The 24,595-nt window shown below is 35.0% G+C and overlaps 1 protein-coding gene across 2 annotated transcripts; it reads left to right on the top strand.

The window, feature by feature from the left end:
* The first annotated feature begins 1,164 nt into the window (after positions 1-1,164).
* On the top strand, positions 1,165-24,335 carry LOC113226962 (ethanolaminephosphotransferase 1). 2 transcript variants are annotated; one of them, XM_026459804.1, is made up of 9 exons: positions 1,165-1,226; positions 1,363-1,431; positions 2,830-3,022; positions 11,987-12,113; positions 16,286-16,338; positions 17,059-17,110; positions 19,190-19,370; positions 21,020-21,205; positions 22,408-24,335. In XM_026459804.1, exons 1-9 carry the CDS (start codon positions 1,176-1,178, stop codon positions 22,468-22,470), a joined length of 975 nt encoding a protein of 324 aa, XP_026315589.1. In that variant the 5' UTR covers positions 1,165-1,175; the 3' UTR covers positions 22,471-24,335. The 2 variants fall into 2 exon arrangements, with proteins under 2 accessions (XP_026315589.1, XP_026315588.1); XM_026459803.1 differs by having other exon boundaries at positions 16,286-16,415; positions 16,953-17,110; positions 22,408-24,333.
* The last annotated feature ends 260 nt before the right edge of the window (positions 24,336-24,595 follow it).

The following is a 24,595-nucleotide window of genomic DNA, read 5'->3' as shown; positions in this document are numbered from 1 at the left end:
AGACTTTTTGTTTAAAATGTCACTTATGGGGCTTAACCTTTAAACAGTATAATGGTTGTTTAGTAAATATGTTGAGGTGAAATCCTTTTTACGTGTTAAATAAGTAGTTAATGTGGTTTAATATTTTTGGTTATACTTTATGTATACTAATTAAATTAATAAACATTTGCTTTCGTGTTTATGGAATACTGGAATAGTATTGTCGCGTCAGTGATCGGATGATTAAACAGTAACTTTCTTTTGACAAAGGACGACGAAGGCAGTCCTGACTAAACCTGTGACGCGAGCAGATGGCTTCTCCTGACTGATTTGTACAGACAGACCGTACAAGTGCAATGTCATAATGTCTTGCGAAATGAAAATAAGAGAAGTGCCAACATAGCCAGTATGAAGATTGTACGTAATCGATACAAGCTTCCTACTGTACTATAGTTTACATTACCTACCCTGTCTATTTATATTGTCTGTGAAAAGCAACTGCTTATCTTATGAAATGGAATGTAGTGAAAATTCTATATATCCAAAGTTTTATTTTCTTCAAACAATATAATTGTTAACAGCCGAAGATCATGAATTTCAAATTATCAATTTCAAATCATCATTCATTAAATTAAATAAGTCATATCGTGCAGTCAGTCCTTTAATCAAACAAGTTATATTTAAAAAAGTGTTTTCGTCTACGTCACATATCTTTCCATTCTTTTTGTGTGAGTTCTGTGTGTGAAGCGCTTTAGATTATAGAGTTTTAAGGTGCTGCAGAGGAATGAGTGACATAGGTCTATTGACGTTTATTCTTAATAATTCTTAAATTAGTTGATAGCGACTATATAACGCTATTCGCTCAATAAACAAAGCCAAAGTTCAAAGTGGCAAAAGAAGTAGTGCAATAGATTGAATTTGTATCCGACAGTGTCGACTGGCTAGTCGCCTAGTGAACTGTAATCACACATTTAGGACCATCATATTTTTATTTTTTAATTTTTTTTTATCATGTCATTGTCAGTTGTCATTTTGATTTTCGCGAGGTGGGTTGCTTTTTCGTCAAGGGGCGTTTGCTAACCAAAATCATCACTGATTTCGGCGTTTTTAACATTTTATTTATTTAAATAATTATATTAATGTTCAAAACATAAAAAAAGAAATGTATTTGTTTGTTTTGCGTCACACAGCATAAAATGGCTCGATTTTTGACGAAAGAACAACTGGAAGGATTTGAGAAATATAAGGTATTATAACTATTATTAATGTGATTTTTTTTATTAAAAATTAATTGATGACATGAAAATGTAACCATACTTAAAAATATTTTTGCTCTTGTCCAATCGGAATTAAGGCTGATTTGGTGCTTAATTTTCTTTTCAGTATAACTCAATCGATACTAGCGTACTCAGTAATTATGTTATGCATCCGTTTTGGAATTGGTGTGTCCAGGTAAGAGTAGTAGTATCAATAACAATTTTAAGCAATTTTGTGTAGTTCATTTTTTTTACATTTTGTCAAATAAAATTTTTTCTCCTCAATTTTTTTTTAATGATTTCATTTTGGATTTTTTTAGTATTATTATTTTTAAAAGGCTTGGTACTCACGTGTAGGTACCCACAAAATTTTATAAGTCATTGACAAAAACCGTGTATATAGATTAATACAAGACTAGCCAGTTGGTGTCTGTTTGTCAAGAAAGCCAAACAACAATTTTTAGTAAAAAATAAATAAAAAAAGAATTACATTGTTTGTGAAAAACAAACATCAAATTAATCACTTGAAAAATTTATGTGACTTATATTCTTTAGGAAGGCTGTGCACTAACTAAATTAATGCAGTAATAAATATCTGCAAAGCAAGAAAGTTAGGTCATTTCCACCAAAGTTGCTTAGTAAATTGAGTTATGTCTCTTAGATATTTTGAATTCCATGAGCTGATGACAGGAACACTGAAATATTTTATGGTATCCCTAGATTTCTTGTTCCTATTTAGTAATTCAGTTCAATAATAGGCAGTCTCACATTGGCCCTAATATTTAAAATAACTGCAGCTCCAAATTCGAGATTTCAATTACTACATACAGAACATAAAGGAGTCACTGATCATGCACCCGGGCGCTACACGCATTGCTGGCGCTTTCCCATGTAGCGCCCGGGTGCAGTCAATATCCTGGCGCTCACTAGTAGGCACGGGATCAAAATGGGTAGAGTTATATTTTGCTCACTGATCGGAAATTTGTGTGCAAATGGTGCAATGCAAAATAAATGATGTTGGGAAGCGATAGCCCGTTTATTTCGCTTGCGCTTTGAGCAACGCAAGTTCTTTGGAGGTGTTGGGAGCGGCGTTCGGCGCCGCCTAAAGCGGGACGGGTTGGGGCCGTGGCGGATCTAATTCCGTGTAATTTATATAGACGCAACCGCCCCCGACCCGCACCCGTTCTCTGTTGTGTTTCACGCTTTAGATCATGCACCCGCGTGCAGCGCACACCATGCGCCATAGGTAAAGCCTACACGCCTAAATACATTCATCTTATTGCGTGGATATAAAGCGTTTTCTGACTGGTTTAAGCCGGTTCAGCGCAGAATAGTAGTGACTCTAATAATTTACATATATATCTACATTTTAGTACAATATGTTTACCATATGAATAGATTTTTTAAAATAAAATTTAATTTATTCGTGTTACAAAAGTTTTGCAAACAGGTACAACTTTTGGTGGAAATGTATGTGCGAAACGTGTGAAATTCAAGCATGTTGTCAAAAAGTAAGAGCCACAGTAAATCTTATTAATTGGCATGTTTTCACTTAATATTATACCAAACTAATACCATATTAACATGTTTGCAGTTTTGTCCAGTGTGGGTGGCGCCCAATCTTCTAACATTCAGTGGCTTTCTCTTGACGGTCTTTAATTTTCTTCTGTTCTCGTACTACGACTACGGGTTCCATGCTCTCACTGAGGAGAATGTCACCAATGACCATATTCCTAGTTGGGTGTGGGCTCTCACCGCTGTCAACCTATTTGTTGCGTATACTCTAGGTGAGCATGTTGTATTTAGTATAGTAGTATAACAAAATAGTATAAAATACTAACAGTGGTAATAAGCGCTCAAAGTTGCAATTGTAACAGATTGTAACATCGTTAGCTAATTCACAGGATGCGACGCAGTATCGACTCGTCGTCTCACGGGTCTTCTTTACTGCCCTAATGCGGGTTGGCGCCTTAAAAATCCTCAAAGAGATTTATGACCATTCTTCAAAGAGCACTTTCACTACAAATTATGTACTTCCATCATAAAGCAAGTATTTTTTCATCTAAACTGCATACAACTCCTAGAAGATTCTAGTAGTATACTGATCCTGACAATAACAAAAAAAAAAACAATTTTATCTAATGGCCATAAAAATATCTGCGTCCTCGAACAGTCCGACCTTTTGGCTAAATATCTAATGAAACAATCATAATTATATGAACGAATCGAATGATGATGACTACCGGAACTCGTCGCGTTTATATTTTTATGAAATTATTAATTCATGCGAATATAATCTCAACATACAGAGTACTAAAAAAACAGACCTTAAAAGTTCGTGGAACACCATCTATTTGCCAAGTTTTATTGAAATCAGTTACCGAAAAGTGCGCGAAACCGAATTCATCCCCTAATTTTAAAGGTGGAATATTTTCTTCAAATTTAAATGGGACCAATACTGAGGTACCGTCTTTTCAACAAAAAAAGAATCATCAAAATCGGTTCTCTAATACCGGAGTTATCGCCTAACATACATACAAAAAAAAAACAAGCGAATTGAGAACCTCCTTTTTTTTAAGTCTGTTAAAAATGAGCGGTTTGTTGGGGCCGAGCAAAGCGTCAACAACTTAGATGTGCCAACATCTAATTTTAACTTGTATATTAATGCTAGGTAGGTATATTAGTCAACAGAGGCACAGTCACGGGCACTGTTCGGTCTAGTGTAAGCTAGAGTTGTCACGGTCACAGTTAGGCCTAGTGTAAGTTAGGGTCATCGAGTATATAACCAGAAATAGAGACGAAATGTCATTTAATTTGTTTGAAAACTATTCTGCCAAATTACTACTATGACAACTTGACAACTGCGCTCAGATTGGCCAGCCCGAATTCGAAACAATTGACACCCTTCAAATCGACCAGTTTAACTTGAACTTTGCTATAATGGACGAAAATTGAAAAAATTACATATTTAATATTTAATTACCGATGAAATGTGACTCCGTTTGTTTTGTAATTAGATGTTTTGCTATTTATCTCACACCACCTAATGGAACAGCCCCCCATAGTTAGAGATGTTATCTTTATTACAGTAAATATAGAATATTTTTGGAATATACTGAGACGTACACATAGGTCAGTTGGCGATGTACTATTTCCGCTTCCTAATTTGTGATTTCAGTGCAAACGCGAGTTGATATTTAAAAGTGATATAAGGCCCATTTGTCTGATGATGTTGCCCAGTTGCCAGCGATGGATGGCCCTTATTTCGTCTCTATTTCTGGTTATATACTCGATGGCTAAAGTTATACTTTACTCACTTCTTTCTAGCCGGAACTTGTAAGATGAATAATGCTCAGTACCTAACTACAAACTACAACACCAGTTTAGTATCTGCTGCATAACAATTCCATAGCAACAGTTACTTGTAGGTAATAGGTAAATTATAAGCGACGGCCACGACCTCCCGCAATTATCATTATCCAATTACGGTTAGTATTAGCTGTTATGTTGTAACCCTTTCCACTAAGTATATAAGACTACAAGTTCACTGTCATTAGCGATTCCTTACAAGTATGAAGATAATTACACACACAGTGTAATATTATTATTTGCACGATGCTTTAGGATTTTGCTCATTAACCCGTTCATAAACAGTAACGACTTTTACCGTAAAATGAAATATCAGAATATAGTGTATTATGTGTCCCGTTTCGCTATATGGGTCTCAAAAAACCAATTACGTGATTCATAGTGCTATTTCCAAGTGCTTTATGTGTAGTTGCCGCCAACTGCTTCTCCAACAACGTGGGTACGGACAAAATTCAATGATTTACTCTACGACACAAAGAGAAGTAGTGACATTTTGTTTGCGGTATTATTTAAGTACGTTCCATCAGCGGGACAACTACGTTTATATAACAAACACCTCTCCACAACAAATAATATTTCCGCCGCCCCCGCGCCGTTAGTTGAAAGGGCGCTTGTGACGAAAACTCAAAATCGAAAAAATAATGATGTTAAGAAATGAAATTTAAAAAATATCTACTTTTATCTTGCGATTATTTCATACTTTGTCCACTAGGAAAAACTAAAAATTACTACTAATCAGGGCAGTATACAAACTGCTTCCGTGGCCGGACGGTTACCATGCTGAACTGCAACGCAGAGGTTCGCTTCCCGGGCCGGGAGAAATATTTGTATGTTTGGGTGAGTGACTCTCGTGAGTTTGGGTGTAATTTGTGGTTATTTGTATGTGTGTCCATGGTACCCGCGCCACAGGGTTTCCCTAGTGCGTTGCGTTTTATAACGATTTTTTTGAAAAAATGTCACATGCACCCTTTCAATTTACGGCGCGGCAGAATAGCTATAAAGAACAACTGTTTTTAAAGGCTCATATTATTTAGACTGCGATAATTCTCCGGACGATGCTTCCATTCCCTTCCGGGCAACGAGCCCTATGTGGATATTTGATATGGAACAAATACTACTTATTTTGCGTTTTGGGCCACGTAGTAAGCGTTGTTTATAATCAATATAAAATATTGGTAAAGGTAGTATCATCCTTAAAATATCGTGAAACAAAAAATATCATCCATATCATTTCCGTGTATTAATTACGCTACTATTATAATACATTGCTCTTGTACACGTCCCCACTAAAAATGTATAAGATTCACTAACAGAGCTACGAAATAACATACTACATACACTCATATTTCGAGGAACGCGAAAAAAGGTTGTATTATGGTAACCACGTTAATATGAACCACCCACTGGCCTTCAGAAGGTTTAATCAAAGTCAAAAGACGATTGATTCTTTTTACAAATGAAACTTTCTACTGTATAATGTAAAAAAATAAAAGGAAATCAAAAATGGAATGTATAAAATCGAGTAAGTGTGGCATTATCAACTGCAAATCCCCCTCAAATTCAATTTACTAATATAGTTTCTAAATAGTGAATTTCAGATAGAAGATTGGTAATAACTGTTGCCCCTCAAAAATATATTTGTCCTCAAGGAAGGACATTCCTCGCCCAATATGAAGATAAACACAAATAAAAAAGAAGCTCCGTTAAGCATGTAAAGTTCGAATGAATCATCCATAATTTACATTTCGGCAAATATAATTAACTCTAAAAATGCTATTTCGATATTTACTGTATAATATATAGTAAAAAATAATCCTGTTAAAATTTGAATACCTAAGCGTAATGCTAATAAAGATCCAAAGTTTCATCATGATGAAATGTTAGAGGGAGTGGGTAACCACTGTTTCATATGAACATCATAATTCAACCTTTTTTAGCGTTCCTTTAAATATATCCATGCACTAACACAGCAAGCAGTCCTAAAACAATTTGTGATAACACTTAATGCTACGCTACGGAAATTGTTGCAATTTTCGCCTGAAAACCGCATTAAATTGGAGCCTATTAAGGTACAAGAAATGGTGTTACTAGGAATAAGCCTTGTCTAGCTGAATTCGTGTACGTACGTATACAATTACTATATATCTATTGTTCTTTCGTGATATTTAAAGTCACGCAACAAACATTGTTTAATAAATGCTTGGTTGTATATGGTTCCGGCGGATTTAGATTATTTCATTCAGTAAGGTTGTGTGAGAAAAATATTGACTAATTATCTTTAAATTAATTAAATATACGCAGTATAAATAAATTATAATTAAGCAAGGCATATTGACGTTTACTACTTTAGTAATTGGAATACAAATCTGAATTGTTTTCATTTAAAAAAGGTAAATGTACTTTATAAAAATGCGTTTTTAAGCGGTATTAACTATTAGATAAAATCATCTGGTGTGCAGATTAACCTTAGACAAACTTGCAAAATATCGAAACGGGTTACGGTAACATTATAACAACTTTGTTTAATTATTTTTTCTTAACTATAATAATATAATTTATTTGGTGTAATAATACATTTCTTATTACCTACGGATATTCATTTCAGGGTCATAGGTCCGTTATTATTTTGTCTATTTCAAAATTTGCAGCTGATAATGTTATGTTGGCTTTTTGTTAGGTGTAGGTATTATCGTGAGTGTACTATATAAATTATCAAAAACTTAACCTTGCCATATTCTGTACCTATTTTCATAATTTATGAATTTCTACTATGTATATAATAAAAATAGGTACTTTTTGTGCGGAAAAAAGTTCAACGTTGCCGATGGTTTAAAAACTAGTGCCAACTTAACAACTACTAAAAAATTACTCCTACTAATTGAGTTCTTAGGTTTTCGCGATTGATTGTTACAAATAGGGAATGAAACTATTCTTTCAGGTCTAAGTCGCGCATGTTTTTTTTTTCAAACAAAGCAACGTTTCGAGCCCTTACCAGGTCCTGCACCTACTCTTTTCGTCTGACATCTGTCCGAAATAATTACTGTCGAATAAGTAATACTCGACCATGTTAAAAGATGCATAATGCAAATGAAGCTTCATACTTGATATTGTCTTAACATTAATTTATATTTGACGGAGAGTAGACCTTCCGGTCACGTAGACACGGATGACTACTACTACTAGTTACTTATTACTTTTTTGCTATTTTGTATTCGACACGTCTAGATCGATTTTACAGATATAACAAGAAATTAATAAGCCAGAATACAAAATTATAGAAAATTTTATATATCTATTTTTAAAATAATAGAACAAGTGGGGCAACTGGCTACCAAATACCGGCAGTTTAGATTGTCGACGAACCGATTTTCCGTGCGTCTAGTGCCCTTTGTTATCTAAGTTGAAGTGTCGACGTGATAAGCACAGATACGTCAAGTAAGTTTTTAAGTAGTGTTTTGTTTATCTTGTCCCAGGAGACATTGGTTATACGATGCATTGTTATAACCCTACTACATCGAAGTTGAAAGGAGAGTTATGATTTAAGCAACGTATACATATAATACAAAATAAGCAACTCGCTCATTTGTGGAAACGGGTTGTATAGAAGTTGACTGTAACATAATCTCAGTACAGAGTACTAAAAAAACCGACCTCAAAAATACGTGGAATTACATCTATTTGCCAAGTTTTATTGAAATCGGTTACCGGAAAATGCGCAAATCTGGATTCATTCCCTAATTCGCCACTATACGGACTTGGCACAGGAGATAATAAAAACGCCTTGAATTGGAGAATAGCAAAATTAACCATCAAAGTAATTGCTCCTTATAATAAAATTTAGGCGCTATTTATAAAAATTGATCTTCATGTGTGAACAGCCACCCTTAGAGGTGGATGATTTTCTTCAAAATTAAATGGGACCAGTATGGAGGTACTCTCTTTCCAACAAAAAAAGAATCATCAAAATCGGTTCACAAATAACGGAGTTTTCGCGTAACGTACATACAAAAAAACAGTCGAGTTGAGAACCTCCTCCTTTTTTAAAGTCGGTTAAAAGTAAGTATAGTTTCTCTTTGACCGGATAAATGTACCTATTGAAGACATAATAGAGTCCTATTTCGTTTCTTGTTTAAAAAATGTTCTCAACGAACGCTTCAATATATTCCCTCATTATTAGTGACTATTTAGATAAAACGATCGTATACGACCCTGGGTCGCTGGGCTCGACTGTAAAAACGGGTTTTATAGAAAGATAGAACTTAACAGATGCTATAGAACTTTGCGACGCGGTTTTATTCAAGTTCTAAATCATCTTTATTTCATGCAAATTACACTTGAAATCGTGATATTGATTAAACCCTACCGCTCATTCGTAAGGTAGATTCCCCTGAGAAAAATGAGGAAATTTGAATACATTTATCATTTACGATATTGGAACGAATGAAATGAATGAATATTTATTTTTATTATACTATATATATTTTATTATACCTCGGGTCACTATCATGGATTTTTGTATTTTTGTTGATTTTTGTTTTTTAGGCCATATTAATAATTCTTCTTAGAAATCACATCGTTATTGTTACAATGTAGGTACTTTAATTGTCTCAGAGATTTAAGATTTGAGAATTAGATTTTTTTATGATTAAGTAACGGGACGAGCAAGTCGTGCGCCTGGTGGTAAGCGACACGCCTGTCCATAGCTTTTGCAAAGATTTGAGGGGCACTGCCACTGCACCCGTCATCCTAAGACGTAATTTGACAAGTCCTATGTGTATGTGATTACTATACTGTAAAAATTCAGATTTGTCAGTAATAAATACAGATATATCTGTAATAAATACTGGATTTTTAGTTTTTTATATTTCTATTAACTAAAAAAAATGCGTATTCAGTGGGCGTAGTCGTAGCACAATCGCCTCCGATCGCAAGTCCATTGTCTCTGAAATAGTAGGGCTAGCACAAACTCAAATAATCATTTATTCCATAGATAAAATTTTTACACTTGAAAACGTAATTTTTAAGCTACTGCTCGTTCACTACGCTGACCTCCCAGAGAAGAACGAGTAAGAAACTCTAGGGATAGCTCTTTTCAAATAAACTTAAATGCTATGGAATACACTTCGAATTATAATTGTGTGGAATCTAGACTCGTGTTGTCTTTCCATACTCCTTTATCTAAAACATACTGTTCAATTTTGTAATATGACTTTTCAATTAAAATACTTTTAATGTAAATTTTAAACTTTGGAAATGATAATTTTAACATATTCTCCGGAATCTTATTGTAAAAACGTATACAGTTCCCCATAAAAGAGTATACAGTTCCCTCGTTTACCTTAGTTAAACGTAATCGTGGTACCATGAGTTTGGACTTAGATCTAAGGTTAATATTATGATCTATGCGAGATATAGATCTGTATGCAAGAATAGCAATATAGCAATATATACATATGTATTACTAACATTATTATGGATCATGGTCCGAAATAAATAATTCTATTCTAATATATCGCACTTTATGTCGCTCTCGCGCTTGTCGCGCCCAATCGTGCTAGCCCTACTGGTTTTTCATTTTTTTACTTATATTCTATTATCATCTGACTTATTTTCTCGAAGGACGATTTGAGAAATCGCTATGATTAAGTGCAATTAAGCATTGTACGTACTTACCGCGTTTGTACAACTCTAGGGAATACTTTGTTTCTGTACTCTACATCAAAATAATAATTCGTAAATAATAAAAAAATATTTTTGTTAAATGTGTTGATTTAAAGCATATATAACGTGTTTGATTATGCTTGGGACATAGCGAGGGAATAATTTTGGTGACATTTTTATTATTAGTAATTTAAATAGTTAAAATTTTATTTATATTTTATGTAGACTACTAATAGCAATTGAAGTATAATTTACTTTAAAATATTAATTTTACGCAAAGAATGAAGTACTTTTTTTTAGGACAACAATTTCGATATTTTGTAAGAATTATCCTTACATAGATAGTGTAGGAGGCAACGAATTCGAGTCATATTATGTAAAAAATATTAAACAAGACAAAAGAAAACATACATATTGTTCGTTATTTAATTAAAGTTTCGTTTTTATTTATCTATGTAATATAAATATTCACATGTAATAAATTCCGGTAAAAGAAAGTAAGTATTGCGTAGAAAGTAATTTTAGGGTCAAAATTAATTCTTTACAATATTTACTCGTCATAACGGAATAATGATGGCCTTATGATTTTTGTAGTAGATTGTTGTCGATATAAATTAACTCTTATTCGTTTCCAAGGATTGAAAGAAGAAAGAAAGAAAATACCTTTATTTGTTTACCACAATGACACCACAGAAGAAAAAAAGAACATAAAATATAAATAAATTTGATTAAATTAAAACATAAACTATTCACATAGATTAATTAAATTTTTATTGAATTGATATTCAATTATTTTTTGTGAAATTTCTCCACTAGTTTGTTTTAATTATAAATACAAAGATCGAACGCTCGGAAAAAATTCCTTCGATCCGGTCGGTAAGATGCTTTGTGTGGTGCCAGCCGCGGTACTAAAAAGGTCACAAATTCGGTATTTGCTGGAAAACGCACAGCATTCCCAGCACTGTTTTTCAGTTAGAACCCTAATTAATGTCACGGAACTGCAGCTACTTACGCAAACGTACTTACTTGAATATAATACTAAAATAATTGTAGCCATGTATGTACATATTAAATTATAGCAGATATGTATGTGTGTTGTGTATGTTTAAATACATCCAAGTAATTACTTACCAGTTTGAAAATACTATAGATGTAGAAATATACTATTCCTACATCAGGCAACTAATATACTCCCAACGAAAGAGTTATTGTTTTAAAATAACTAAACAATCAATACATAATATTATATACCTAACTAGTGTGTATAAAAAGTGGTATTGCTATAAGTAGGTACTGTACAAAGTTGGAGTTCTTAAGTTTTCGCAAAACCTCACGTTCCATTTCGGAAACACACGTTCCATGGTCACTGATTGATTGGCCAGAGGCAGATGACAACTTTAAAAACAGACATATATTTATTTGTCTACCCTCTGTCGCTGTCGACGGTTACCTTCATCTCTATTACTTGTGGTGTTACTGTCGTCACTCACTTTGTTCCGACAAACACATGAGAAAGGACTTGTCAACTTACGTCTCAGGATAACGAACGCAGTGACAGTGCCCTTCAACTCAGTGACCCTCCAATTATCATGACTACGAGTGTCGTTTACGGGTGCACGACTTCTTCGTTACGCCTGCTTGGCATGATAAAAAAACTTACTTCATATACACAACCTCTTTGGGTATGGTTCCAGTGTTTTAATTATTCCTGTTCTGTGCAGATGGAATAGACGGCAAGCAAGCGCGACGGACCGGCACTAGCGGACCGCTTGGCGAGCTGTTCGACCACGGCCTTGACTCCTACTCGGCTGTGCTGATCCCCACTTGCCTTTACAGCATATTTGGACGGTAAGAAACCAATAAGGCAACTCTTACACTGTGACGGATGTTGCCTAGGACCTAATGGCGAGGAGACGCGCGGGGCGCGTAAGTTGCCCTTTAAGTCGTTAGCTATGTCCGGACATTGTCACAGGACACTGCTACCGTACTAGCCCGGAGAGCTAGTAGAGGATGAGACATCCTCTATTAGGAATTTGGGCACTATAGAGACGCCGTTCGGGAAGTGAACGTGCCTTACAGTTCCGCCACCAAAGAGAAGATTTGGTGATCGGTTTAGAGTCGACGGCTCAGCGGTGGCAACCGTTAGTAGCGCTGAGCGCGACGGGAAGTGAGCGTGCCTACAGCTCCGGTACCTATCTGGAAAATAGAGAGGGTGTTGTACGCGCACCCGGGGCGGCGCTCATAAGGCACTAGCCTTACAGAGAACCGGATGAAGTTCGTGTTAACGGGCTGATCCGGGGTTAGGACGTGGCTTAGATGGTCCTTGTGCGGGCTTGCTCGCACAGGTCATAGTGCCCTTCACACATAACCAAAAGGTTGATAGGGAGGGGCACTATAAACAAAACTTATGTAGAAAGATATGGGACTGTGACGCATGTTGCATACACTGACCATTCAGTATACATTTATACTATTAAAGATTTGTTATAACCAAAACGCACGTCAGTCGTGTGGTAGATTCGTTGGTCAATGCGACGACACAACGGCAGCCGTGCATAATACTGTAAACAACAAACCACAACAACCAATCCTATGCTAAAGTCGCAGTGATGCGTAAAGTTAGAAACAGTAAAATTTACAAGAACGAAATGTATTGTGTTCCATCAAAAACTTTTTTACAATTATTATTTACCCACTATAAATTAGAAGCCAGTTAGTTATCTTCTTCATATCGTATCGCTATGTACTATAATACTTGCCATCATGGTGATAGGGTTTACGCATTGACGTAAGGTACTCGCCAGTCATAGATATAGAAAAAAAGGGGAGATATGTAATGACGCTATGTAAGATCGGGTGCCGATGTCGCCACTTGTTAGCTTGTGTGCAACTTAAACTTTACCCTCTATTATCTACTACCATAACTTAAAGATTTTGATTGGGTAGGGCTTAAAACGTGAAAACGACGTAAAACAATTTTAAAATTTAACATAATTAAACTTACAGTCCCTTGAATAAGAGTTATAATACAATATTTCCGTATTTTTTTCATCCTGGTTCAGCCATTCACCAATAGGTGGCGTTTTAGTAAAAATACTACTAGTATATAATAGCTAACTATTACACGTTAGATGGCGCTGAAACTCATTTTTCGTTACACTAAGAATTAACGGAGCGGTTTTCACCCGCGTCTGCAGCGGGACCGCGGCATCTGTAGAATGTAACAGTTAAGTATGTAAAATTAGTAGCACATTTCACGGCGCGTTTTACGCCTGTAGTGGTGACGGTTATTCGCTGTTGCTGCGGCAGGGTACTAGTAGAACCGCGCAGGACGCGATGACCTGCGCGCTTGGCAGTCGTCGTCGCTCGCATACTTTGGCGGTCGGTTCAGGCGCATGTGGTGCAGGCGCACGCAGGGTGAATTCTCTATTATCCGCGCGACTTGCAATTAACTCCCATTAACTTCGCGGTCCGTTCCGCAATCGCAACGGTTTCGTACCCGCAACCGCGTCAGCTACGTGCCCGTACAAACTTGCGTGGCCAGGAACCGGAGAAAGGCGATAAAAAGGCGGGATGACGATGCAAGGAGGACACACCGTCACAATACCCGAGGGCCCGGAGAAAATAAAATCGTTCAGGGTCGTGAGTATTGAAATAAAACCGCTGTCTAGCAGCACCGGCGGGCGCGGATGGAAACCGCTCCGTGAATTGTTAACCTTATTAACCTTAAACTGATTGGGTTGGTGAAGCTGTCACTGTCAAGAGTAAACGCGAACCATCAATGAATTTAATAAATTAAATTATGTTGTTTTTTATGAAGGATTTATGTAATTTTCTATAATTGTTTCTAATTTATTTTGCATGCACAACTAAAATAAAGCCGATTTTATTTTATTTATTTTTAAATGCATTTTCTATGGAAATTGAAACAAAATCAGAAATAGTAATAAGAAAACCAAACTTTCGATTTTCCTGCAGCTTCAATCCAACCTTCTATTATTTTGAACTCATTGGAAATACTTAAAAATACGCTACGTTTAATCTACGAGTATAATGGAATTTAAATATCTTCAATATCTAAAACACACAAATTTTTCTTCAAGCAAGAGCAACATCCAAACTGACATGAAATTTGAAATTGAAACGGTTATCCGAAATATGAGTTGTGTTAAAGTTACTCGAAATAAAATGTTTAGTAATAATAATAATAATAATAATGAAATAAAAGAAATCAATTTAACGTGAATGCTTTTCGCTTCGATATTTTAGGGAATTTAATTACAAAAATCATAGTAAGAAATTCAAACAATTCAGTAAAAATTTATTGTCGATAAACATCAGTCTTCGTAAATGAACATCACTTTATTTGAGTCTAGAAATTTCTATGGAGACAAAAAGAAAACATTGAATAATAATAGAAATAGTAACTAAAAATGCAAATAGCCGGTGGAATGTTATCTCACTGGTTTTCAAATTTTTGTTTTCACTCCAATTTTTACAAGGTGTATCGCTACAACTTGGCATTGTCACGTTTTACGAGAGATCTTGTATGTACAACGATCGCCATGTCACTGTGGCGATGTTTGAAGGCGTGTCACCACACGAACACGAACCACGCTCCCATACCATATCTCCCCTTTTTTTCTATATCTATGTCGCCAGTTGTCGCTCAGGGTCCGCCATGCGTACAGTAAAGTATGTCGTGCGAACTAGCCATTTCAGCAGAGAACATCTGAGGAGGGGTGCAAGGAATAATATGCTATCGTAAGATCGGTATCTGAATAACACAATATATTGTATGATTATGGCTTATTAAGTATATTACAAAACTGATATGGGTATTTTCAAAGTCAAGGTCAAGTAATCTTTATTTCATAGGTAAGCAAATTATACTTGAAATCTTCATACTGATTAAACTCTACTGCTCATTCGTAAGGCAGATTCCCCTGAGAAGAATGAGCAAGAAACTCTAATTGTTGCTCTTTGTAAATATACATTTGAATACATTTATCATTATAATATTTAATTTAAACATCTTAGATCGAGAATACCTGAAACAGCTAAACAGGCCACTACCACGGATTTTTGTCATCCAAGTACGCAGAAGTTGTATATATATACCTTTAGTGTAAAGTTTTTGTTTCACAATAGTTTTAAACCTCTTAAATAGCAAATTTTGAATATCAATCGGAATCTTATTATAGAAGCGTATACATTGACCCATTAAATGAATTTGAGACTATGAAGACGACTATCAAGAACAGCTAGTTTATTTTTATTTCTCGTATTAATGTTATGTCTGCCACTACTTTTCATAAAAAAATTTATATATTAATTATAATATAAATAATAATAAATAAAATTATAATATAAATATATAATAATAAAATTTATTATATTTTCTTTAACATTTTTTTTGTTATTTATATAACATTTTCATAAAAGTACTGTGACGTTAGTGTAAGAATATTGAAAAGTATCACATTCATATCGAAAGTCACAACATCGAAATCGTCTTTGTATCGAAAACGTGATATAGATTGGTCGTTACAGCGACAGGATGACGATGATGATAAGATATACTTGACAAGTATTGTCTAGGCGAGCATATCACATTGTCATCCTCGTCTGCACTTACCAGACCAAAACTAATTCAGAAAAGCTCATTTCCCAAATTGGACTACTGGTAAATCCGGGACCTTGTCATCGAGCGCCCACAATGCTAAGCGCAGAGCCACAAGGTTAGGTTGGGTTAGCAATGTAGCCGTGCTGAAAATAACTTTATACCTAACTTTATACGGGACATTTTTTATTAATTCGAAGCTTCCTAATTCGACATATCTAAAAAAGTGATTAAAACACACAAGTTTATTTTATGACTTTTGAAAAGTTATGCATATTTTGACTCCTCATTCAAAACTATGTGCAGATGCAAATTTGTATGGAAGTGGAAAAAAATTGTCAAATTTTCAAATCTTTTCTTTCAAATGTGTTCTAATAGTACGTGTTATTTCTTCCAGGGACGAGCTAAGTCCACTGCGGTTCTTTTTCGTGGTGTGGAATATATTCATCAACTTTTACCTCACGCACTGGGAAAAGTACAACACTGGAGTCATGTTCTTGCCATGGGGTTATGATTTTACCATGATTGTGAGTTTTTTATTTTTGTCATTAGTGTTGATACAAATATCGAATACAAAGAGAAATTCCGTTCAGTCCAGTCAGATGATCACTGAAAAAAAAACAAATGGACTCTTAACCAACTGAGCTACACACCGAGTTTATTTTTTTAATTTGTTTATTTCTCCACAGTTATATATTTGGAGAAACATAATTTGTATCGATGAATGTCATCGCTTGGAACGGCTGATCCTTTCTATTACAATAGTGTAATAAAACTATTAAAACTTTTTTTACTTATAGCGTACACGGATTTAATGTTTCGTCACTTTCCGTCTGGTGGGAAGAAGGTCAAATGTGCACTCATTCATCACAAAAAACATTGAAAATAAAACAAAAATCGAAAAAGTTAGCCATGAACACGGCACTTGTAAAAAGCCCGAAACGTTAATTTCTTTAAAAAAACAAATATTACGCAATTTTAAATAAAAAACGGTTTCATTTTCACTAGATTGGCATTAGCATTCATTCATTCTCAAATTTAGTAATAATTATCATTCGCCACAGGGCTCGTGCATTCTGCTGCTTGTGACGTCAATCATCGGACCACGAGCTTGGCACATTCAGCTGCCGGGCGGGATTACCCCTGGACTCTTTTTCGAACTTGTGTTGTACTTTTCTGCCATGCTGACTAGCCAAACGGTTATCATTTGGAACATTTACAAGTGAGTTCTTCATAGTTTGAATACCCCTGTATACACTGTTACTATGATTTGTGACACGCGAGAGGAATGATGTTGGCCAATATTAACAATCTTTTCTATGTATAAAAAAAGACCTCCAAAGTTCATGGAATTACAACTATTTGCCAAGTTTTATTGAAATCGGTTACCGGAAAGTGCGCGAAACCGGATTCATTCCTTAGTTTGCCACCCTAAGAGGTGGAATATTTTCTTTAAATTTAAATGGGACCACTATTGAGGTACCCTCTTTCCAACAATAAAGAATCATCAAAATCGATTCACAAATGCCGATTACGAGTTTTTCGCGTAAAATACATACAAAAAAAAAGGAAAATATACAGTCGAGTTGAGCACCCCTCCTTTTTTTAAAGTCTGTTAAAAACGATAGCAGGAAAGCGACAGGAATGGGCAGCAAGCAGGGGTGGAGGGAAAACACTTATTTTTGGCGAAAATGTTATAATAGCACTTCATAGCGGACAATAAGTCAATGGATAAACAAGGAATATCAAAAATGTACGTCAAAAATACAAAAAATATAAGGCGGATTATGCCTCCATAAACAAATACTTATCAAATTTTTTATTGGGAACAATTATTTGCATCAACTACAAATGTCAATGAAATGGTCTCGAATTTTTACATGTTTATTAATCAAACTGTACATAATTTTGTTCCACTTACTAAACCTAAAAACAAAAATTTTCCTTTTTGGTTTAATAGATCACTCATTAGGATTCCAATTCCAAATTTAGTATCTGAATCGTATAATATGAGAGTGTGAGTTGTATATTTTGCTTATGAAAAAGTCTTCCTAAATTATTTATTTTTTATTAGTTTTAAAATGATTTTTTACTTTTCCAACTCTGTTTAAACATTTTCTTTTGCATGAGGTGCTCACCTATAATTAGTTACGCAATTAGACTAAGTTTTTGAAATGTATTAATACCTACATGAAATGTTGTAGTAACTGTTGGTGTGCCTAATAAAAAAAGAAAACTAATTCCAAATAGTCATATTTGGAATTAGTTTTATTTTTATTACATTGAAAAAGTATATGAAAGAAGGTCTGTCGTCAACACTATGGCTCATCTCACACTGGCGCAGAGTCAAAACGTCGCGTCGCGTCCTGTTTTTCAACTACAACGCCGCGCGACGACGACGCTCGCATTAGTGCACCCGGATCACAGTGTGGTCGGCGTCAGACGCCTCACTGCGACGCGCGAAGCCGCTCGACTGCAACCAGACGCCCGTTTCCATATTTGCATGACACATATTTTTACCTTAATAATGGGAAAATAGAGATGAATATGATATAGGCGAAAAACATGACGCGTCGCGACGCTTCGACTCTGCGCCAGTGTGAGTTGAGCCATAGCGTTTCAGTTTTTGAATAAACGGAAAATGAATGTACTGTGAAGTTCTTGTAGCACACTCCATCTCTTTTTCATTGCGTAACCCTACTTATCGTTATAAATTAATGGAACCATCGACCTGCCAAATGTAACTAACTAAATTAAACTACCTCCAACATGTAACACCATTTTTGTTTCTGGGTTATCAATATCATTTGCCAATTATTAGTTCTGACAGAAAAACATCAAAAAACTTTTTGCAAGCTTTTTTCCCTGTAATGAAGTTGCTCTTGTGGTTAGGAGAACGGAAAGTTGAAATTTGCGTACCATTATATAACTTTTTTAGTTATATACGTAGTTGTCTATGCCATTAAGGAAACGCACCAACTTTCGGGTTCTCTTTATTTAAAGACTAAAAGGGAACATTACATTTCAATCAATAGTATATCTCAACCAAAATCCTACAAATTGACGACAAAAAACCTAGAAATGTGTAGATTTGCGGGATTATATAAATACCCTATGTAGCTATGTAAATAGGCAGCTGTGTAAATACCACCGTGGCGGCCACTAAAGCAAAGTTTCAAGGTTTTCAGTTTACTCTTTTTTACATACCTGCTACTCAATTAAATAGATTCCAATACTATCAAACCAGAAACAGAACCTTTTTGACAATTTGTTACATAGTGTTTATTATTTACTTGGACAGGTCATACCGAGATCGCACAGGCAAGATGCGGTCTTTTTGGGAGGCAGTGCGGCCGCTCGTCCCGGTGCTGACGTTCTTTACTCTCTCTGCGTTGTGGGCCATTTATTCGCCTACGAATATCATCGAACGGGGACCGAGACTCTTCTATTTGCTTATTGGCACTATCTTCTCAAATATCAACGTGAGTTATCAGTGTTTGTTTGGGAAATAAACGTACTGTATGTTGGAGGATATCACGACTCACCCACACATTGCTGAACGAGGATTCGCTTAGTATTTGAGCAAAAAGGTAAAGTTGAAGTTTGCAATTGATATACTGATTTAATAGATATCAGATTAATGACAAGTTAACATGGACTACACGCTAACGCTTCATCTTCATTATTAATTATTGAACTTTTGTGGTAATTAAAAAAATTGATAATATAAACCCATAATATACGCTACTGCTGGGCAGATATTTCTAGATATAGGCTGCCCAGGTCAAGGGAAATTTGTCTCCCACATTAGTATTTCGTTATTATAGTCGAGCTTGAAATTCCTGCAAAAACATCAAATCGAATATTTTTACAATATTTTCGTACAATCCACATACACAAAACGCGTCTTCGATCAATAGTATACCTTTGGCAACCATTTGAATTCACCAGTGATGACTGCACTTATGACGAAGTCGAAACACAAGTCATGTGATTTGGAGTGTTCTAAGAGTATGTGATCTTATTATATATTTTACCAAATCTGTACGATCTTTTTTAATTAAACCAGAATTAATATGTGGGAAGACACTTTACCATAGCCTGGTTAGATTTTGATTACGTGGGAGGAACCCAGGTGTATTGTCGTGTCTTCTTACTTTTATTTACCTCTGGATTTTGTAATTATTTTATTTGCGTTCTTGCATCATTGTAATAAAATATTAGGTACTCCATACTATATTTCCCGTGGTCTGGTCAAGGGTATAATTACACCGAATTTTACGAATCAGTATCGCACAGGTAATGAAATAACTGTTTCCCACGTTTTTTAATGGTATCCAACAACTGAATTTTGTTTATTTACACCCTTTCAAACCAGGGACTGTTAGGGATGTAAATATATATAAGATACGTTTCAAGTCATGTTGATTCTCCCTAGGGCCTTACCATTAACTCTTATTACGATTCAGTTTAGGACCTAAACTGAATGAGACAGCGCTACATGAAGTGTATATCACCATTCCACTGTTTTTGTCGTTACGAACCTATACGGGTTAATGCGGGAGTTTTTTATTTATGATACAAAGTGACGGGATGAACAAGTCATGCATCTGGTGGTAAGTGACACGCCTGTCCATAGCAGTTGCAGTGTCACTCAGAGCCTTAAATTGCAAAGATCTGAGGGACACTGCCATTGCGCCTGTCACCCTTAGACCAAGTTGACAAGTCCCCATGTGCCGGTAATTTCACCAGCACCCTGCCCCTTCAAAACTGGAACGCAATAATGCTCACATTACTGCTTGGCGGCAGAAATAGTTTCACAAAGAGCTATCTGCTATGAAAAGAGGGAGTGATTTTAACTGTCTTCAATACAATTGACAACCGCAGTGGCGCAGTGATTCACACTAGGCGTCAGGCAAGGAGGTCCCGTGTTCGATTCCCGGTAGGACCTATTTGGGAAACGAACTTTTCAAAATTAGTCATGGTTTGTGTGTTCGGGGTAGTGCCACGCAATTAATTGCGTTGCTGTGATACTCACAGTACAAGGAATTTCCTAGTTTAAAAAGAAATTTCATTCCATTAGAATACCGTGCCGCTATTAATTTGTTTTTATTTCCTATTTTCATCCTAGTGCCGTCTAATCGTAGCTCAAATGAGCGATACGCGCTGTGAGATTCTCAACGGCCTGCTGCTACCGTACGCTTTAGTGATGGGCGTAGTGTTCCTGTTCCGGGTATCGCCAATGGCCGAACTGATGTTGCTCACTCTGCTCACGATCGGCTGCTCCATTGCGCATATTTATTATGGCACTAAAGTGGTAAGTGGCTGCATAAATAGAAAAAAAACTGCGGTTTTGCTTTTTCTGTGAAAAAAATACTGCGGTTTTGCTTCTCCTGTTAAAAAATGTATGCGGTTTTGCTTTTTGTTTTCAACAGGCCCCGATTTATAACATTTTGCCTTAAACTTGCGAAATTATTGGGATTGTGAATTATAAAAGACATTATTAACTTTCTAAGGTCTCGTGGACATCAAAATCGAAATAATATGTGAAGTGATTCAGAGCCAGACAATATTATTCCTATGATCAAGTAAACGCTCAATGTATGTACGGACAACGGCATATCAGACTACACATTTTTGTTCGAGAATCGCTTCCAGTGCAACGGAACAAGATACGTCAATGTGTAGCTTGATATGCTGGCGTTACAGTGAAAATATCGCATTCAAATTTTGCGCTAAATGTTCTTTATACGGTATCTATAAAAAATACGTATTTCATACAAAACTGAATGTTATACTTGCTTGAATGTTATACCTGAAGTATGTAATTATACAGGCTGATATAAAAACCACTGACCATTTTAAAGGAGCATACTGTATAATGGAAATAAAAAATACACGTTCAGCTTTTTTTTTAAATATTTAACAAATATATAAGTTATGACGCCTCAGTTTTCTGAAAAATTTATGAACAATATTGACACCTGACGATTAACAAACGCCGTTGGTATAGCAACAACAACGGTTCAACAACTGTATTTAGCACATTTTAATTTACGTATAATAATGTACAGGGTCAGAGCACATCAAGCTTGACACTTAAGATTTAAATCCAACTCTATGCCGCTTACGATGAGAACGGTCCAAAGTTTGTACTTTACACTTTGTAGTGTCCAGCTTGATGTGCTCTTGACTGTACATTGGGCGTGTAGCTGCAACATGCGCTACGGATGTATGATGCGACTACATGCGTTTAGCGTTTTTTCCATTGTAGTTTGCTGGGTCCTAGGTGGTTTATATGTAGGTGGTATTGATTTAAGTATAGACCACAATACCTTGTTGCAATCAAAGACACAGGAAATCTTATGTCCCACGGGAAGTGACTCGTTTGCTATACGAAATTGATTGAGAGTACTTGGTGTAACGGGCTGGTATCCGCAACTCGATGTCAAGGCGCCTATTTTTTTTGTATATAGTCTCTTAAGTTCTGCATCTAAAGCGCTTTATTGTCTTTTCCAGGTACAAGAAATGTGTGATCATTTTAAAATTCAATGTTTCCATATCAAATCAAAGATACAGTAAGTAAATTACTAATAGAGCTGTAATTGTAACTATATTTATGGGATGTATTTTATTGTAATAGTTAAAGGGTTAAGGCAATCTCGATATTTGGTGTTAGGTACTTTGTGAAACATTTATTACCCTGTATGCGAAAAGTAATGGGTTAGTTAATAAGAGTCACGGGTGTGACTTCCGGACATATGTAAAAATGTAGCTATTTTACAGCATTTTGGCGATGATAAACCCAGATCGGAATAGGCAAAGTATATTTACCAAAACTTCAAGTAATACACTTAGGGTCATATTCCAGAACTCTACCCAATGCTCAAGTCAGGATTTGAGTACGGTTTAAAGCACTCGAAATCACACTCAAGTCCCTGCCATTAGGGTCGTATTTCCAGTGCAATCCTGACTTGAGCATTGAGTTGAGTTCTGGAACACGACCCTTAGAGTGATTCTTCCTCAAGATAGAACGTAAAAAAAAAATGTAATAGTTATTTTTATTTACAATTCTAAATACACTATCGTAGTTGCTACTTATTATTATATTATATTGTTTATTATATATTACTACTAATTATGTATAATTACTTATATATGTAATAACTAGTATTATATTATATAAATATAACACTAATTTCGGGCCCTTCACGGGTTCCATGGTTACGATTTAAATCCGGAAAACTAGTTTTATTTCTTATGTGTAAGAATCCCGAAAACTAAGAACTCGATACTAGTTAGTTCATAATTAGTATTATATATAATAACTAGTAACACTAAACATAATACAGTAATTCCGGGAGTTGCGACGGAGGTATTGTCCACTCATGCGTAGCACTTTTTTGAAGTCTAGATATCTATACTTTGCCTATTGCGATCTCAGTGGTAACAAAAAAGGCGCTTGCCGAAAAAATCTTGCCTGTTCCTCTTGGAGCCGCACTAATGTAATACCCAAATTACCTTTTTTATTCAGACTGATTTTAGGATAGTTTGGGTTTAACCCATGTCCATATTATTTTTTTTTTCAACACATTTTGATGAATCTCGACCAAGCTTCCAGATGATTAACATCCAGTGGATGATAATTTGTATTAATATATTACAAAACCTCCCATATCACTAATTGAAATACAATATTTCACGTGATTTATTTTTATTATTATTTTATTATTTAAAAAAATACGAATAATTTATAACCAACATTTTAGTTAATAAAAAATCTACTGTGAAATATTTTGATCTTGAGGATTTGTAGTGTTAATCAATGCCAAAGATGTTATTTATTTATAGCGAATCACAGTATTTGGGCATTTATATTTTAAAGTTAAATTTGCGTATATAGTGACAAGTTTGATTTTGTTTAAAACTCCCAAAACTAGTTCGTTAACCTAGTCATATTTGCCTTGTCATAGGTATTTACTACATACACGCTTGGCCAAAAGTACAAGCCACTCTAGCAAAACGCCAGCACTTCATTTATTTAAACAGAGTTTCAAAATACCCAAAGTTAATTATATAAGTTAATTATTATTATTTTTTTTTTTTTTGATTGATTGACTGGTTTAAAGTTATTGTCAAGAAATCAGCTTATGGTGGTGGCAGATTTGACAATAAACAATTGTCTAGGTTAGACTTTACTGTCCTGTTTAAAATCTATTTTAATATTTTGACAACATAATCACATATGTGACAGATTTAATTTTAAGTTGTTCATGTTATAAGAATTTACCACGATTTTCTTGTGTAGGGTAGCTAATACTTTTGACCAAGATTGTATGGTGAAGTATGGTGATATATACCAAATATTTCAAGTAGATGATGCATGTAGTCAATTTAAAACAATTCTAACCAAAACTTAGTTCAGTGATAGTATTTTTTATAATATTTTTCTCAAAGGTGTTAATATACATTATTTGATATAATCTATATTGTGTACAAAATTAAGGTTTCAATCATATTTTGTATAATGTTTCATTCACATTTAATGTGTTTTGTAGGTTTAATGATAGTATGTAGTTGAACTATATTGAGAAATTCCACAATTACTTTGGTATGTTGCCAATTATTAATTAATGACATGTATTTAGTTTTTGCTATCAGATTGTATGATGTAAAAATAGTTTCATTTATTACTTTAAATTTTCTT

This window comes from Hyposmocoma kahamanoa, unplaced genomic scaffold (assembly GCF_003589595.1).
Source record: "Hyposmocoma kahamanoa isolate Upper Pololo Valley unplaced genomic scaffold, ASM358959v1 202, whole genome shotgun sequence".
Taxonomy (NCBI): Eukaryota; Metazoa; Arthropoda; class Insecta; order Lepidoptera; family Cosmopterigidae; genus Hyposmocoma; species Hyposmocoma kahamanoa.
The sequence above is the reverse complement of the archived record's forward strand: the minus strand, read 5'-3'. Positions and strand labels throughout refer to the sequence as shown.